Consider the following 18,143-nt stretch of genomic DNA (forward strand, 5'->3'; position numbering starts at 1 on the left):
AGCAGTGTCCGAGATCTCTGGAAGGGGTGGTGCCCGTTTCCCCAGTGAACAACCCACGCCTGGGTCTGAGACTGCTTCACGGGGCTGGGGGAGATGGGTTGTCAGTCAGCACTCGGGGACTGAGCTCTGGGTCTGGGCTGGTGAGGGCAGTTAGAACATTTAAACATAGAAAACCAACAGCACAATTCAGGCCTTTCAGCCCACAGAAGCTATGCTGAACATGTCCCAACCTTACAAATTACTAGGCTTACCCATAGCCCTCTATTTTTCTAAGCTGCATGTACCTATCCAAAATTCTCTTAAAAAACCCTATCGTATCGACCTCCACCACCGTTGCTGGCAGCCCATTCCAAGCACTCACCACTCTGAGTAAAAAAACTGACACCTGACATCTCCTCTATACCTACTCCCTAGCACTTTAAGCCTGTGTCCTGTTGTGGCGACCATTTCAGCCCTAGGGAAAAGCCTCTGATCAACGCCTCTCATCATCTTATACACCTCCATCAGGTCACCCGTCATCCTCCGTCGTTCCAAGAAGAAAAGGCCGAATACTGTCAACCTGCTTTCATAAGGCATGCTCCCCAATCCAGGCAGCATCCTTGTAAATCTCCTCTGCACCCTCTCTATGGCTTGCACATCCTTCCTGTAGTGAGGCGACAAGAACTGAGGACAATACTCCAAGTGGGGTCTGAACAGGGACCGAGACAACTGCAACATTACCCCTCGGTTCCTAAATTCAATTCCCCAATTGATGAAGGACAATATACCATATGCCTTCTTAACCACAGAGTCAACCTGTGCAGCCGCTTTGAGCGTCCTATGGACTTGGACCCTAAGATCCCTCTGATCCTCCACACTGCCAGGAGTCCTACCATTAATACTGTACTCTGCCATCATATTTGACCTACCAAAATGAACTACTTCACACTTATCTGGTTGAACTGCATCTGCCACTTCTCAGCCCAGTTTTGCATCCTATCTATGTCCCTCTGTAACCTCTGACAGCCCTCCACACTATCCACAACACCTCCAACCTTTGTGTCATCAGCAAACTCACTAACGCATCCCTCCACTTCCTCATCCAGGTCGTTAATAAAAATCACAAAGAGTAAGGGTCCCAGAACATATCCTTGAGGTACACCACTGGTCACTGACCTCCATACAGTATATGACCCGTCTACAACCACTCTTTGCCTTCTGTGGGCCAGCCAGTCCTGGATCCACAAAGCAATATCCCCTTGGTTCCCATGCCTCCTCACTTTCTCAATAAGCCTTGCATGGGGAACTTTATCAAATGCCTTGCTGAAATCCATATACACTACATCAACTGCTCTCCCTTCATCAATGTGTTTAGTCACAATCTCAAAAAAATTCAGACTCATAAGGCAGGATCTGCGCTTGACAAAGCCATGCTGACTATTCCTAATCGTATTATACCTCTCTAAATGTTCATAAATCCTGCCTCTCAGGATCTTCTTCATCAGCTTACCAACCACTGAGGTGAGACTCACTGGTCTATAATTTCCTGGGCTATCTCTACTCCCTTTCTTTAATAAAGGAACAACATCCGCAACCCTCTAATCCTCCGGAACCTCTCCCGTCCCCATTGATGATGCAAAGATCATCGCCAGAGGCTCAGCAATCTCCTCCCTCGCCTCCCACAGTAGCCTGGGGTAAATCTCCTCCTGTCCCAGCGCCTTATCCAACTTGATGCTTTCCAAAAGCTCCAGCACATCTTCTTTCTTAATATCTACATGCTCGAGCTTTTCAGCCTGCTACAAGTCCTCAGTACAATCACCAAGATCTTTTTCCATAGTGAATACTGATGTAAAGTATTCATTAAGTACCTCTGCTGTTTCTTCCGGATCCATACACACTTCCCACTGTTACCCTTGATAGGTCCTATCCTTTCCCATCTTATCCTCTTGCTCTTCACATACTTGCAGAATGCCTTGGGGTTTTCCTTAATCCTGCCTGCCAAGGCCTTCTCGTGTCCCCTTCTTGCTCCCCTGATCTCCTTCTTAAGCTCCTTCCTGTTAGCCTTATACTCTTCCAGATCTGTAACATTACCTAGCTCTCTGTAACTTTTAGAAGCTTTTCTTTCTGACTAGATTTATTATAGCCTTTGTGCACCACGGTTCCTGTATCCTATCATAACCTCCCTGTCTCATTGGAACATACCTATGCAGAACTCCACACAAGTATCCCCTGAACATTTGCCACATTTCTTCTCTACTTTTCTCTGAGAACATCTGTTCCCAATTAAAGCTTCCAATTTCCTGCCTGAGAGTCTCATAGTTCCCCTTACTCCAATTAAAGGCCTTTCCAGTCTGTCTGTTCCTATCTCTCTCCAATGCTATTGCAAAGGAGATAGAATTATGATCACTATCTCCAAAATGCTCTCCCACTGAGAGATCTGACACCTGACCAGGTTCATTTCCCAATACCAGATCAAGTACAGTCTCTCCTCTTGTAGGCTTATCTACATATTGTGTCAAGAAACCTTCCTGAACACACTTAACAAACTCCACCCCATGTAAACCCCTTGCTGTATGGAGATGCCAATCCATATTTGGGAAATTAAGATCTCCCATCACAACCACTCTGTTATTATCACATCTTTCCAGGATCTGTTTCCCTATCTGCTCCTCTATATCCCTGTTACTATTGAGCAGCCTATAAAAAACACCCAGTAAAGTTATTGCCCCCTTCCTGTTCCCAACCTCCACCCACAGAGAGTCTGTAGATAATCCCTCGATGTTGTCCACCTTTCCTGCAGCCATGACACTATCTCTGATCAACAGTGCCACTCCCACACCTCCTTTGCCTCCCTCCCTGTCCCTTCTGAAACATCTAAAACCCGGCACTTAAAGTAACCATTCCAGTCCCTGAGCCATCCAAGTCTCTGTAATGGCCACCACATCATAGCTCCAGTTATTGATCCAAGCTCTAAGCTCATCCGCCTTTTTCACAATACTCCTCGCATTAAAATAGACACATCTCAAACCGTCAGTCTGAGCGTGACCCTTCTCTATCAAATGCCTCTCCTCCCTCTTGCACTCTCTACAAGCTTTCTCTATCTGAGAGCCAACCGCTTCCTCCCCAGTCTCATCAGTTCAGTTCCCACCCCCCAACAATTCTAGTTTAAACTCTCCTTAGCAAACCTCCTCGCCAGGATATTGGTCCCCCTGGGATCCAAGTGCAACACGTCCTTTTTGCACAAGGTCATACTTGCCCCAAAAGAAGTCCCAATGATCCAGAAATCTGAATATCTGCCCCCTCCTCCAATCCCTCAGCCACGCGTTTATCCTCCACCTCATTCTATTCCTATACCCACTGTCACGTGGCACCGGCAGTAATCCTGAAATTACTAACTTTGTGGTCCTGCTTCTCAACTTCCTTCCTAACTCCCTGTAGTCTTTTTTCAGAACCTCATCCCTTTTCCTACCTATGTCATTGGTACCAATATGTACCACGACCTCTGGCTGTTCTCCCTCCCACTGCAGGATATCTTGGACGTGATCTGAAACATCCCAGACCCTGGCACCTGGGAGGCCAACTACCATCCGAGTTTCCTTCCTGCATCCACAGAATCGCCTGTCTGACCCCCAACGAAAGAGTCCCCTATCACTACTGCCCTCCTCTCTCCTTCCCTACCCTTCTGAGCCACAGACGGACTCTGTGCCAGAGACACTGCCACTGTTGCTTCCCCCAGGTAGGCTGTCTCCCCCAACAGTACTCAGACAGGAGAACTTATTGTCAAGGGTACAGCCACAGGGGTACTCTCTAGTACCTGACTCTTCCCCCTCCCCCTCCTGTCTGTGACCCACTTGCCTGACTCCCGTGGCCCCGGTGTGACCACCTGCCTAGAACTCCTTTCTATCACCTCGTCACTCTCCCTGACCAGACGAAGGTCATGGAACTGCACCTCCAGTTCCCTAATGTGGTCCCTTACAAGCTGCAGCTCGACACACCTGGCACAGATGTGGTCGTCCTGGAGGCTGGGAGACTCCAAGACCTCCCACATCTGACACCAAGCACACAAAGCCGCACTCATACTGCTTCCTTTCCTCAATTAGCACCTACCTCGCCTCGCCCCGTTACCACCTGAGCCCGTTGAGCCAAAGCCCAATTACTCTGCTACCTCTCACTCCGCTGCCCGCTCCGAACGCTGCCCGCTGGATGTGGCGGTCTTCTTTTCAAACCTTGCGTGCTCTACCCGCTGACATCATGCGCCTGCGCAGTCTGGCCCCACTATTCCCGATTAATAAAAAAAAACACTTAGCCTCTCTGAAGTCCTCGACTGATTCATCTCACCAAAATGAAAAATGGTTCAGTGGTGGGTGGGTAGGTGAGTTTGCAGTGACCTTCAGGCAGGGGACATAGCACTGGGTATAAATGATGGGGAGATAGATGGGGGAGACTTACGGTTCCCCTCACAGAGGTGAATAAAACTAGAGGACACAGATCTGGGGTGAGGTGGAGCGATTTAGAGGGGATGTGAGGGGGACCTTCTTCACCCAGAGAGGGGGGAGTACCTGGAACACAGTGCCGCAGAGAGGGCTGGGAGCAGAGTCACTGACAACGTGAGAAGCGGTTTCACTGCCCATCTCCCGTGTCTCTTCATTTGTTCCAGATCGGCAGACTTCCGGAGGTGAAGGACACACGGGGTCATCAACAAGAGAGTCCCCCCAGGGACCGCCCTCTGCCCCAGTGGGGGAGGCACCCTCAGGTACCAGGTCTTGTGACCCTCAGTTAGAGTTGGTGCCCAGTGTCCCCCTGTATGGTCCACCCTCCGTATTCAGAGGTAGACCAGGTCCCAGTGTTGAGGAAACCTACACAAACCCGTCGTGTTTCTTGTGGGGGTCTCACAGCCCCTCCCTCACTGTCTGAGGGTCTGTACATCTCCCCCTCCCTGGGTCCACCCCCTCCCTCACTCACATGGAGAGATAGGAGGAGGGAGAGCAGAAAGAGCCGCGGAGGGAGAGCTGAGGGAAGGGAGGAGGGAGAGCGGGTGGAGTGGAGGTGGGAGATAGGGGAGGAAATACTGATGGAACAGACAGGAGGGTGGAGGGGATGGAGATCGGAGGAGGGAGGGAGGAAGGAGAGTCAGGTGGGGGAAGAGGCGATGGGGAGGAGGATGCTGAACGGAGGGGAAGGAAAGGGAGGAAGTAGGCTGGAGGGGGAGGGAGAAGGGGAGGAGGGATAGTGGGTAGGGAGAGTGGACAGGGAGGAGTGAGGGGAGGTCAGAGAGAGCAGGTGGAGTGGAGTGAAGTCGGGAGGCTGGAGGGAGAGGAGTAGGAGAGGAGGGAGACCAAAGGAGAGAGGAGAGGAGGGAGGCCAGAGGGGAACAGGGCATGATGGTGGCCGGAGGGAGTGAGGGGAGGAGAGGAGGGAGACGGAGGGATGCAGTGAGGGTATCAGTGTGACACGTCAGAGACAGGTGAGTGTGATGGAGAATCGACAGTCGGACACAAGTCGGGAACCCCGGGGAACAACGAGTGGAGAACCTGGTCCGGGTTTGGCCACCACCCCAGCAGGGTCTGCAAGCTCAGGGATCAGTGGTGGGACCATTGAAGGGAACCCTGCTCCCCAGGGTCACTCCCTGAAATCCATCCCGACTTGGACTGAGGGCAGTGACCTGGGGTGACAGGTTTGGGAGGGAGAGTTGGTGGAGGGAGAGCGGTCGACGTTGGTTTCTCCTCAGACCCAGTCCTTCATTCCCTGAACTCCTGTCCCAGCCTGTTGACCTGTTTCCGTGTTTCCACTCTCCCATGTCTCTGTTCCTTTATTCCAGACCCGGAGAATTCCACAAGGGAACAGGCCACAGGATCAGCAACTGGAGACCCCACCCGGGAACCGTCCTCTGTCCCATCGGGAGACACGTCCTCAGGTACCAGGTCTTGTGTCAGTCTCTCTCCCTGTGTGAGGTGGAACGTCTGGTGGACCCATTCCCCTGCTGGACGTGCAGTGCAGTGGGGGGTGAATGTCAGTTCCGTTGCTCCCCCCTCCCTCGGTACCAAATGTCAGCAGTGTCCGAGATCTCTGGAAGGGGTGGTGCCCATTTCCCCAGTGAACAGGGCACGCCTGGGTCTGAGGCTGCTTGACGGGGCTGGGGGAGATGGGTTGTCAGTCAGCACTCGGGGACTGAGGTCTGGGGCTGGGTGGGTGAGGGCAGTTCAGTGGTGGGTGGGTGGGTTTGGAGTGACCTTCAGGCAGGGGATATAACACTGGGTATAAATGATGGGGAGATAGATGGGGGAGACTGACGTTTCCCCGCACAGAGGTGAATAAAACTAGACGACACAGATCTGGGGTGAGGGAGAGAGATTTAGAGGGGATGTGAGGGGGACCTTCTTCACCCAGAGAGGGGGGAGTACCTGGAACACAGTGCCGCAGAGAGGGCTGGGAACAGAGTCACTGACAACATGTGAGAAGCGGTTTCACTGCCCGTCTCCCGTGTCTCTTCATTTGTTCCAGATCGCCAGACTTCCGGAGGTGAAGGAAACGCAGGGTCATCAACGAGAGAGTCCCCCGAGGTACTGCCCTCTGCCCCAGGGGAGGAGACCCTCAGGTACCAGGTCTTGTGTCAATCTCTCAGAGGGAGGGGTGGGTGTCAGAGTGAGTGTTGGGGGTGGTAGGGAGATACCTGGGAGTGGGGACAGATGTGTGGTGTGGGAGGGGTCCTCGGGGGAGCAGTTACTGTGTACTGGGTGAACATTCCTGAGTCAGTGACACTCCCACGGATGTGGGTCCGGAGTCACATCCACACTCCCCACCAGGGACACGGGAGCACAGTCTGCCCTGCCCTGCCCTGGCCACCCTCCCAGTGAACACACACACAGCCGTCCGCAGGAGGACTACAGCCAGTGTTGGCAGATCCTCACTGGCTTCTAACCGGTGTCCTGGTGTTAGCAGTGACTGAGTGTAACGTCAGTGCAGACTCCAGCACAGACAGAGTCTGGGAGAGCCGCTGGCTGCTGGTGAGTGAGCCCCACATGTCTCGGGAGCTGCCTGCGTCTGCTAACCCCAGGGGTGGGGAGGGTGGGTGTCCTGGGGTAAGGGAGGTTCTGGGTTGTGGGGAAATGACTCCACAGGTGTTGGTGTGTGAACCTCTGGGCAGAGGGGTGCAGGTGTCTGCCCTCTCCATCTCCCCTCAGTGTCCCATGGACACTCTCCCTGTCTGTTTCAGATGGAGTCTCTGGGACTGCCCCAGGAAACTGAGCTCAGACTCATTGCAGTGAGGGTGAGAACACTGGCGTCTCCCTCTGCCCAGGGAGGGTGAAGCCCTCCTCCAGGAAGGGTCTGCCACATGAACGTCAGTGCTGACCCTGTAACTGTAGGAGCCCGGTGGGTGTGTGCAGAGAACCCCCGTGGCCCCAGTCTCAGCCGTCACCCTCCCACCACTGACAGATACCGTTTGGTTCGTTCGACCTGAGGCTGGGCTGAACCACAGAAACGTGTCGTCTGGCAAAGGGTCTTCAACTTTCGACGTCATGTCCCCTTCCACTGGTGCTGTCTGACTCCCCCCTCCCTCTCTCCCCCTCCCTCTCTCTCACACCCCCCTCACAGTCCCCGCCCCTCTCTTCCCCTCTCCCCTCTCTCCCCCTCTCCCCCTCCCCATCCCTTCCCCTCTCCCCCTTTCACCCCCTCTGCTTCCCCACTCTCCCCTTTCCCTCTTGCCCCCTCTCCCCTCTCTCCCGTCCCCACTCCCCTTTCCCTCTTGCCCCCTCTCCCCTGTCTCCTCTCTTCCCCCTCTCCCATCCCCACTCTCCCCTTTTCCCCTCTCCCCTCTTCCCCCTCCCTCCCCTGTTCCCGTCTCCCCATTCCCCCTCTCCTCTTCCCCCCTCCCCTCTGCCCCTCCCCTCTCCCCAGCTCTCCCCTCTCTCCACCCCTCTCTACCCTCACACCCCTCCCCACCTTCCCCACCTCCCTCCCCTCTCCCCACACCTCTCTCCCCTCTCTCCAACCCCCTCCCCTCTCCGCACCTCTCACACGGCCCACCCTTTCGCTCTTCCCCCCTCACTCTGTGCCCTCACCCTCTTTCTCACACCCCACCTCACAGTCCCCACCCCGCTCACCTCTCCCCCTCACTCCAACTCTCTTCCACTCTCTCCCACCCCTCTCTCCCCTTCACTGTACCCCCTCCCCCTCTCTCCCACTCCTCTCCCCTGTACACACCCTCTCCCCTCTCCTCACCCCTGCCCTCACACTCCCTCACCCCCCACACTGCTCTCTCACCCCCCTCTCCCTCCCACCTTCTGACCTCACCCCCTCTCTCTCACCACCCTCCGACACCCCTCTCTCGCACCCGTCTCACACACCCCTCTCGCACCCCTCTCACACACCCCTCTCACACACCCTCTCTCAAACATCCTCACACACCCCTCTCTCACCCCCTCAGACCCCCCTCACACACCCACCTCTCACACCACTCTCACACCCCCCTCACACACCCACCTCTCTCACCCCATCACACACCCCCATCACACATCCCCTCTCACACACCCCCTCTCATACCCCCTCTCTTACCCACACCACTCTCACACGTCTCTATCAAACTATCCTCACACACCCCCTTCACACCCCCTCTCTCAGAACCCACTCTCTCTCACATCCTCTCACACCCCCTCTCATACTACATCTCTCACAAACCCTCTCTCACACCACCTCTCACACATCCCTCGCTCACACCCCTATCTCTCACCCACTATCTCTCACCCACTATCTCTCACACCCGTCTCACACACCCCTCTCTCACACTCACCTCTCACACCCCCCTCACACACAACCCCAATCACACGCCCCTCTCTCAGACCCCCCTCACACACCCCCTCACACACCCCTCTCACAGCCCTCCCTCTCACACCCCCCCCTCACACATCCCCTCTCACATAAACCCCCCTCACACCACCTCTCACACACCCCTTCTCTCACACACCCCCTCATAGCCCCTCTCTCACCCCCACTCCCCCTCTCTCACATCCCCCTCACACCCCACCCCTTTGCCCCCCTCTCTGCCCTCATGCCACCCCTCCCCTCTCTCCACCACCCCCCCTCTCCCCACTCCCCTGTCCTGTCCCCTCTTCCCTCCTCCCCTCTCCTCCTCCTCAGCTCTCCCCTCTCAAATCTCTCTCACACCCTCACCTCGCTCCATCCCCCTTATACCCCTCTCTCCACCCCCTCCCCCTCTCTCCCTGCCCCCTCTCTCTCCCCTTCTCTCCCTCTCCCCATCTGCTCCCCCTCTCTCTCCTCTCCCACCTCTCCCCCCAGCTCCCCTTCTCTCTCCCGCTTCCCCTTCCTCTTTCCCTCTCTCTACCCCTTCTCTCTCGCCCCTCTCTGCCTCTCCCCCTCTCCCCACCTCTCTCACCCAACTCCCTCTCACTGCCCACCCTCTCTCCCCCTCTCTCCTCTCCCCCGCTCTCTCTCCCCCTCCCCTTCTCTCCCCAATCTTTCCACATCCCTCTCCCTCTCTCCTCTCCCACCTCTCTGCCCCCTCCTCTCTCCACATCCCTCTCCCCCTCTCTACCCATTCTCTCTCCCTCCCCTCTCTGTCCCCCCCGCCTCTCCCCCTCTCTCCCCACCTCTCACCCCTCTCACTGTCCACCCTCTCTCCCCCATTCCTCTCCCCTCCTCCCTCTCTCATCCCTGCCCCACTTCTCTCTCCCCTTTCTCTCTACCCCCTCCCACCCACCCTCTCTCTCTGCATTCTCTCCACCCCCTTTCCCCCCTCTCCCCCTTCCACCCCCTCCCCATTCCCTCTCCACACTACCCCTTTTCCCCCTCTCACCCCCTCTCACTGTCACTCTCTCTCATTCCCCACATCTCTCCCTCTGCTCTCTTCCTCCTCCCTCTCTCCTCTCCACCCTCTGTACCTCCTCTCTACACCCCCTCCCCCCTCACTCCTGCATTCTCTCTGCCCCCTTTCCCCTTCTCTCCCCCTGCCCTAACTCCCCCTTCTCGCACCCGTCTCTCCTCCTCTCACCCACCTGCCTCTCCCCCTTTCCCAACCCCTCCCCTACCTCTCACCCCTATTCTCTCACCCCCCTCTTGCTCACCTACTCTCTCCCCCTCCTTCCCCCTACCCGCCCTCCCTCCCCTCTCAACCTCTTCTCCCACACCCTCACCACCCCCTTGCTCCACCCCCTCTCCCTCCCCCATTCCTGTCCCCCTCTCCAACTCTCTGCCCCCCGCTCTCTCTCCACCCCTCCCCATCTCCCCTTCTACCCCCACGTCCTCCCCCACTGTCTCCCCCTTTCACCCCTCACCCCCATTTCCCTCCCCTCCCCTCTCTGCTACCGCCTCTCTCTATACCCCCTTCTTTCTCCCCCCTCTACACCCCTCTCTCTCTCTGTCTCACCCCCCACCCCACTGGAGGGTGTCTAATGTTATCCCCTTATTTAAGAAGGGCCACAATGACAAGGCAGGGAACCACAGGCCAGTGAGCCAAATGTCCGTGGTGAGGGAGTTACTGGAGGTGATTCCGAGGGACAGATCTCCCTACATTTAGAACGGCACAGACTGATGAGGGAAACAGAGGGAACATCTCCAGACAGAAACCCCTGCCACGGCCCCAGCAATTCCTTCCCTTGCTTCCCACCAAGTCCCCGGATCCATTGAGACAGGGCCCCAGGGATGTGGCCACCTGTATGTGCCTCAAGAGTGCTGTAGGACAGAGAGAGCTCAGGGTACAGGTACATCGTTCCCTGAATATGGCAACACAGGTGGACGGTGGTGAAGAAGGCATGTGGCACGCTGGCCTTCGTCGGACAGGGCACTGAGTACGGGGCTCGGCAGGTCTTGTTACAGCTGTGCAGAGTGTTGGTGAGACGGCCCCTGGAGTATTGTGTGCAGTTCTGGTCACCGTACTGTGAGGAGAGAGTGACTGAACTGGAGAGGGTGCAGGAAAGATTCACAGGGATGTTCCCGGGACGGCAGGGTTTGAGTTATAGGGAGAGAGCGGACAGGCTGGGACTGTTCTCCCTGGAGGGATGGAGGCTGAGGGGTGACCTTTATAAACTCATGAGGGGCACAGAGAAGGTGGATGGTCACAGTCTCCTCCGCAGGGTTGGAGAGACTAAAACCAGAGGGCACGGGTTGAAGGTGAGAGGGGAGAGATTTAAAGGGGACCTGAGGGGCACCTTTCTCACACAGAGGGTGGTGGGTGTGTGGAACGAGCTGCCATAGGAAGTGGCAGAGGTGGGGACACTTACAGCACTGAAAAGAAATTTGAACAGGTTGATGGAGAGGAAAGGTTCAGAGGGACGTGGGCCAAATGTGGGGAAATGGCACCAGCCAGGACGGCAACTTGGTCGGCACGGACGTTGGGCAGAAGGGTCTGTGACCCTGCTGAATAACTCGGTCTGTCTCCCCCTCCATCCCTCCCTCTGTCTCTCTCTCTCTGTCTCTTACTCCCTCCCTCCGTCTCTCCCTGTGTGTCTCTCTCTCCATCCCTCCCTCTCCATCCCCCTCTCCCTCTCCCTCCTGCCACCAGATGGTGAGAAGAGAACACAGGAGAGATTTGTCCCGGGGAGGGGGGAGGGACAGAGGAGTTTGGGACAGGGGGAATGAAGGGTCCATGAGAAGGGAGAGAGAGGGGGACACGTGCTGTGAGCAGGGATGGAGCTAACTGTGACCTGTGTGTTGTCCCCGGGCCGTTGTGTTCAGGTGACGGGCACTGGTGGATTCAGGTGAAGGTGACATCGAGCGGAGACATGACTGAGGAGGAAGTGATGGAAGCCACTCGGGAAAAGGTGAGGGACTGAAGTGTTCGGGGAGGGAGGGTGGGGGCGATCCCCCCTCACTGTCTGTCCTCACTGTGAGTCAGAGTGTGTACGGGGTGGGGGAGGGACGGGGGGGTGGGGGAGATCCCCCCTCACTGTCTGTCCTCACTGTGGGTCAGAGAGTGCACGGGGTGGGGGAGGGGGGCGGGACGGGGGGGTGGGGGAGATCCCCCCTCACTGTCTGTCCTCACTGTGGGTCAGAGAGTGTGCAGGGTGGGGGAGGGAGGGAGGGAGTGTGGAGGAGATCTCCCCTCACTGTCTGTCCTCACTGTGGGTCAGAGAGTGTACGGGGTGGGGGAGGGAGGGAGGGGGGTGGGGGAGATCTCCCCTCACTGTCTGTCCTCACTGTGGGTCAGAGAGTGTACGGGGTGGGGGAGATCCCCCCTCACTGTCTGTCCTCACTGTGGGTCAGAGAGCGTACGGGGTGGGGGAGGGACGGGGGGTGGGGGAGATCCCCCCTCACTGTCTGTGCTCACTGTGGGTCAGAGAGTGTACAGGGTGGGGGAGGGAGAGACGGTGGGGGGGGGTAGGGGAGATCTCCCCTCACTGTCTGTCATCACTGTAGGTCAGAGAGAGTACGGGGTGGGGGAGGGAGGGACAGGGGTGGGGGACATCCCCCCTCACTGTCTGTCCTCACCGTGGGTCAGAGAGTGTACGGGGTGGGGGAGGGAGGGAGGGACGGGTTGTGGGGGACATCCCCCCTCACTGTCTGTCCTCACCATGGGTCAGAGAGTGTACGGGGTGGGGGAGGGAGAGACGGTGGGGGGGGGGTAGGGGAGATCTCCCCTCACTGTCTGTCCTCACTGTGGGTCAGAGAGTGTACGGGGTGGGGGAGGGAGAGACAGGGGTGGGGGAGATCTCCCCTCACTGTCTGTCCTCTCTGTGGGTCAGAGAGTGTACGGGGTGGGGGAGATCCCCTCTCACTGTCTGTCCTCTCTGTGGGTCAGAGAGTGTACGGGGTGGGGGGAGGGGAGATTCCCCCCTCACTGTCAGTCCTCACGGAGGGGAGATCCTCTTACCCTCCCCTTCCCCTTCTCTCTCTCTGCCCCTCTACTCCATTTCTCCCCCCTTTATCCCCCCGTCACTGCCCTTCTCTCCCACTCCCCATCTAATCTGTCCACCATTGTCTCACCCAGTCTCTCCCCACTCTGTACCCCATTTCCATCCCCGACACCCTCTCTCTCTCCATCCCCACATCCCCCTTTCCCCTCTTCCCCCTCCTTGTCCTTCCCCCTCTCTCCCCTCTCCCCCACCCCTCCGTCCCCCATCCAGAGTCAACCCCTCCACCCCCTCTTCACTCCACACCACCCCCATTCCCTCATCTCTGCTTCTCCCTCCCACCCCAGCCCCTCCGTCTCCCTCCCCCACTGTCCCTGCCTCTCCCCCAGACCCCCCTCACACCCCTTTCCCCCAGACCCCCCCACATCCCACAGTGATTCACTGTTGTCCTTCTCTGGGTTACAGCTCCGGGAGATGTTTGGTGACCCTAACCCACAGCTGGAGCTGCAGCAGTGTTCCGAGGGCCCTGCAGAGGACTGAGGGGTGCCACCCCTCGCCCGTCCCAGCACAGACCCTCATTGCCTCCGCCTCACGCTGGCCTCGTTTCTGTCCACAAAGGGTTAATGCTGCCCAGCCCTGGTCTGTTGTTGCCCTGCTGCTGATTCTCCGTCTGCCCTTTTCCTAATTTAAACAAATATATCTTGATTATGGGTGGAGATTTCAATTGCTGTTTAAACCCTTCGATGGATAGGTCTGTGTCGAATCACGTACTGCCAAACAAATCCGCTGTTTTTATTCATTCATTTTTAGTTGATTCCAGAATTTTAGAAGTTTGGAGATTTCTACACCCATATGATAGAGTTTTCATTCTTTTCTCATGTCTATCACAGCTGCTCTAGAATTGATGAGTTCTTTATCGACTCTCGATTAGCTCCATCTGTTACTGACTGTAAGTACAATGCAATTGCCGTTTCTGATCACGCCCCATTGAATCTATCAATCCAATTAGTGGATGGAGCCTCTGGTGCCCGACAATGGGATTCAATTCTTCTCTACTTCACGATTTAAACTTTGTTAACTTTATTAAAGAACAGATTTCCTTTTTCTCCTCAACTAATTCTGTGGAAGAAATTCCAGTGGGATATTATGGGATATCTTTAAACCTCATATCCATGTTCAAATTATTTCATACTCTGCTGGATTGAAAAAACGAACTAATAATGAATTACATATATTGGTTGATAAAATTAAAGAAATTGATAAAAAATACTCTGTTGCTCCCAATTTGGAGCTTTATAAAAAGAGAATTTTTTTTAGAATTTTACTTACAGCGTGGTAACAGGCCCTTCCGGCCTAACAAGACTGTGCCGCCCATTTTAAACCCCATATTAACCTACCTGTACATCTTTAGAATGTGGGAGGAAACCAGAGCACCTGGAGGAAACCCACGCAGACACGGGAGAACGTACAAACTCCTTACAGACTTGAACCCCGATCACTGGCGCTGTAATAGCATCGTGCTAACCGCTATGCTACTGTGCCGCCCCGAATGGGAATATTTATTTAACACACTTGAGAAATTTAATTTTAGCCCAAATTTTATATCCGCGATTGATATATCATACACCTTTGGCTTCAGTACTTACCAATAATCAGAGATCCCCCTTTTTCAGGCTTTTTCCAGGCACTAGACAGGGCTGCCCTTTAACTCCTTTACTATTTGTTATTGCCTTGGAACCCTTGGCAATTGCCTTTTGGGCCTCTTCTCACATACTTGGTATTACTCGTGGAAATGGGACGCATAAGATCTCACTATATGCAGCTGACCTGTTACTTTATACTCTAACCCTGAGAAATCCATTCCTGCAGCATTATCACTGCTTGCTCAATTTAGTGTTTTTTCTGGCTATAGATTAAATCTCAATAAGAGTGAGTTTTTCTCATTAAATATGCAAATCCCAATCTATAGGCAATTACCATTTAGATTAGTGACTAATTATTTTACTTATTTGGATGTTAAAATTACCAAGAAGCATAAGGACTTATTCAAAGTGAACTATTTACCCTGAATCAATCATGTTAAACAATTGCTTCCTAAATGGTCCCCACTGTCTCTGTCATTGATTGGTTGAATCAATGTGGTTAAGATGAATATTTTACCAAAATTTTTGTATTTATTCCAAGAGGTTCCAGACTTCATCTCGAAATCCTTTTTTGATATTATTGATTCTAAACATCTTTCATATATATGGCAGAATAAAAACCCAAGGTTAACTAAGAAATATTTACGAAAATCAAAAAAGGATGGCAGTATGGCTTTGCCTAACTTTAGATTTTACTATTGGGCAATTAACGTTAGATATTTAATTTTTTGGACGCAAGATTTCGATGTAATTCAACGTCCCCGATGGGTGTATCTTGAGTATGAGTCAGTGCAAGGGTTTTCATTAGCTTCTATTTCAGGAGCCTCGCTCCCCTTTGCACTTACTAAATTGAAGAAACAAATGACTAACCCGATAACTAAACATACAATCCGAATATGGTTTCGATTTCATAAATTTTTCGGATTGAATAAATTCATTTTATCAAGTCCTATCCAATCCAATTTTTTTTCCAACCAATCAATTGATTTAGCTTTTTCTTTATAGAAAATGAAGGGAATAACATCCTTTCATGATCTATTCATTGATGTTTGTCTTTTGAACAGTTGTCTGATAAATACAATTTGCCTCGATCACATTCTTTTTCGATATTTACAGATTAGAACTTTTTTAAAGTTATTTTAAAGTTGTTTTAAAGTTTCCAATACCACATAAAATTGAAATTACAGAAAAAAAATTTAGGTTTTAATCTTTATCAGAAGGGCTTGATAACAATAATTTATGATCTGATTATGAAAATACGTCTGGAGAACCTTGATAAAATTAAGAATGAATGGGAAAGAGAGCTTCAGATACTTTTACCTATAGAGACATGGAAGAAAATTCTCCAATTAGTTAATACATCTTCATTTTGTGCCAGACACTCTGATGCAGTTTAAGGTGGTTCACAGGACCCATGTGTCCAAGGACAAGTTCACTCGTTTTTATCACCATATAAATCCTAGATGTGACAGATGGAATTTGGAGGTGGCTTCCCTTACACACATGTTTTGGTCCTGCCCTCTTTTGGAAAAATATTGGAAAGACATTCTTAATATTATTTCAATTGTATTGAATATTGATTTACAGCCTCATCCTATTACTGCAATTTGTGGGTTGCCAGTGATGGATTCCGGCCATCTATCCGCTTCAGCTTGTCCTGTGATTGCATTTGTTACATTAATGGCCAGGAAATCCATTCTATTTAAATGGAAGGACCCTGTACCCCCCAACACATTTCAATGGTTTTCTCAAACTATAACATGTTTAAACTTAGAGAAAATTAGGAGTGGCTCTGTTGACCCTTTGCTTACATTTGGAGCCCATTCATTCAGTATTTCATGTGATGTCAGCTGACCTTTTTCAAATCCCTTTCAATAACCTTCTATTTGAATATCGAGGAGCGGAGCTAAAGTCATAATGTTTTTCAACCGAAGAAATAACAATCCTTTTTTTTGTAGGTTTTGGTTTGCTTTTGTTTGTTATTACTGTTTAATTTTGAGGTTCTCTTTTCATATCATCACATTTCTTTTCAATGTTTTTTGTCTCATGTTCATTCAGTAAGAGATTGGGAGGTTCAGATGAAATATTGTACTGGCTGTGAGTCTAGATGTCACTGTTATTACTGTAATCCCGGTCTCTTCACACCAGGTGCAGCATCACTGTTGCTCTGTGTAGTCATTTGAAATTTAATAAAAAGATTGAAGAAGAAAGATTCTCTGTCTGCTGCAGGCGCTGAGCCTTTGGTCTCGGTCCCACGGTGAAGTCTGATCCCATCACTGAGCAGTGAGCCCGGCACTGCAGGACTGAGAGTGACCCCACACACTGGCCTGTTTCAGCGGGGCGGTGGGGGGCAGATCTCCTGCTTGGTGGGGAGATCCATCACACACCGTGCACAGTGTCCGGTCCCTGTAAACACCGATAACACCCACACCCCTCACTGCAGCACTGGGGAAGTGTGAGACACCACACACCGTACACAGTGTTCGGTCCCTGTAAACACTGATCACACCCACACCCCTCACTGCAGCACTGGGGAAGTGTGAGACATCACACACCGTCCACAGTGTCCGGTCCCTGTAAATACTGATCACACCCGCACCCCTCACTGCAGGACCCCTCTGGTCTCTGGAGTTCATTGTGATGGTATCCTGAGGAAAACACACACACACACCTACAAACACTCCTGACCACACTACAACACATTAAACCTCACACACTCTCCATCTCACCCTCACACTCTATGTGTGTGTCTTTCTCAGACACAGACACACACAGCCATACACACAATCTGTCTCTCTCACACATAGATATACACACATGCACTCTGTCTCTCTCACTCTCACAGACACACACTGTCTCAGACACACACAATCTCATATACACTTTGTCTCTCATGTACATTCACACTCACACAAAATGTGTCTCTCTCACTTACACACTGTCTCTTTCTGTCTCTCTCTCTCTCTCTCTCACACACACACACACACACACACACACACACACACACATTATATTTCCCAGGGTAGGGGAGCCTAACATTTGAGGGCAGAGGTTTGAGGTGAGAGGGGAGAGATGGAGAGGGAGCCGAGGGGCAGGTTTTTCACACTTCTACCGACGGACAGGGCCAGGGACCGCTGATCCCACAGGTGGGATGGAGAGGCAGAGGGAGGGGGAGCTCAGTCTGCAAGGGGTTAAAGGGCTGACGACTGAGGCAGTCGGCACTCGCCTCCGTTCCTGAATATTATGTGCTTGTAACGGCGACGGGTTGTATCGCGATTGCTTGATGCGTGCTCAATAAACCTGCAACTGCCTGCCGGCAGGGTCTGAGAAATGTCTTCTGTTTGACGTTCTGTAGTTCCAGCAGTGCAGAGAGGTGAGAGTCGCTGCAGTTTGGTGGGGAGAACACAGTGAGGGTGGGACGGGTGGAACAGACACAGGAGTCGGTGACGTGAGGGGAGGGAGGGAGGGAGCGGACTGGGTGGGGAGGGCCTGAGGTTGGCCGGGTGCTGCCACAGTCCCAGAATGGTCAAGGGGGACGTCCCTGGAAACAGGGGGGACGTGGGATGAGGGTGAGATGGTTTGGGACGTTGCAGGGAAGGACGGAGCGGATTCTCCAGGAAGAGGTATCGTTGGTGACGACAGATTCAGTTGTACAGATTCAAATTCAGGAAAACTGCTTCAGTGTTCACGCCAGCAGCTACTGGCAGAAGGCAGGTTC

At 53.0% G+C, this 18,143-nt stretch overlaps 1 protein-coding gene across 5 annotated transcripts in view; it reads left to right on the plus strand.

Moving 5' to 3' along the window:
- LOC127580612 (uncharacterized) overlaps positions 1 to 17,132 on the plus strand; it is an 89,362-nt gene extending 72,230 nt beyond the window's left edge. For 4 of the 5 annotated variants that reach the window (XM_052034233.1, XM_052034238.1, XM_052034235.1 and 1 more), the window contains 5 exons: positions 4,637 to 4,732; positions 5,798 to 5,893; positions 6,481 to 6,574; positions 11,668 to 11,753; positions 13,248 to 17,132. In XM_052034233.1, coding sequence (XP_051890193.1) covers positions 4,637 to 4,732; positions 5,798 to 5,893; positions 6,481 to 6,574; positions 11,668 to 11,753; positions 13,248 to 13,322 — 447 coding nt within the window. In that variant the 3' untranslated portion in view covers positions 13,323 to 17,132. The remainder of the gene's footprint in view (positions 1 to 4,636; positions 4,733 to 5,797; positions 5,894 to 6,480; positions 6,575 to 11,667; positions 11,754 to 13,247) is intronic. The other variant, XM_052034237.1, reaches the window with a different exon arrangement.
- Positions 17,133 to 18,143: the final 1,011 nt, after the last annotated feature.

The sequence above is a fragment of the Pristis pectinata genome, chromosome 19 (genome assembly GCF_009764475.1).
Source record: "Pristis pectinata isolate sPriPec2 chromosome 19, sPriPec2.1.pri, whole genome shotgun sequence".
NCBI lineage: Eukaryota > Metazoa > Chordata > Chondrichthyes > Rhinopristiformes > Pristidae > Pristis > Pristis pectinata.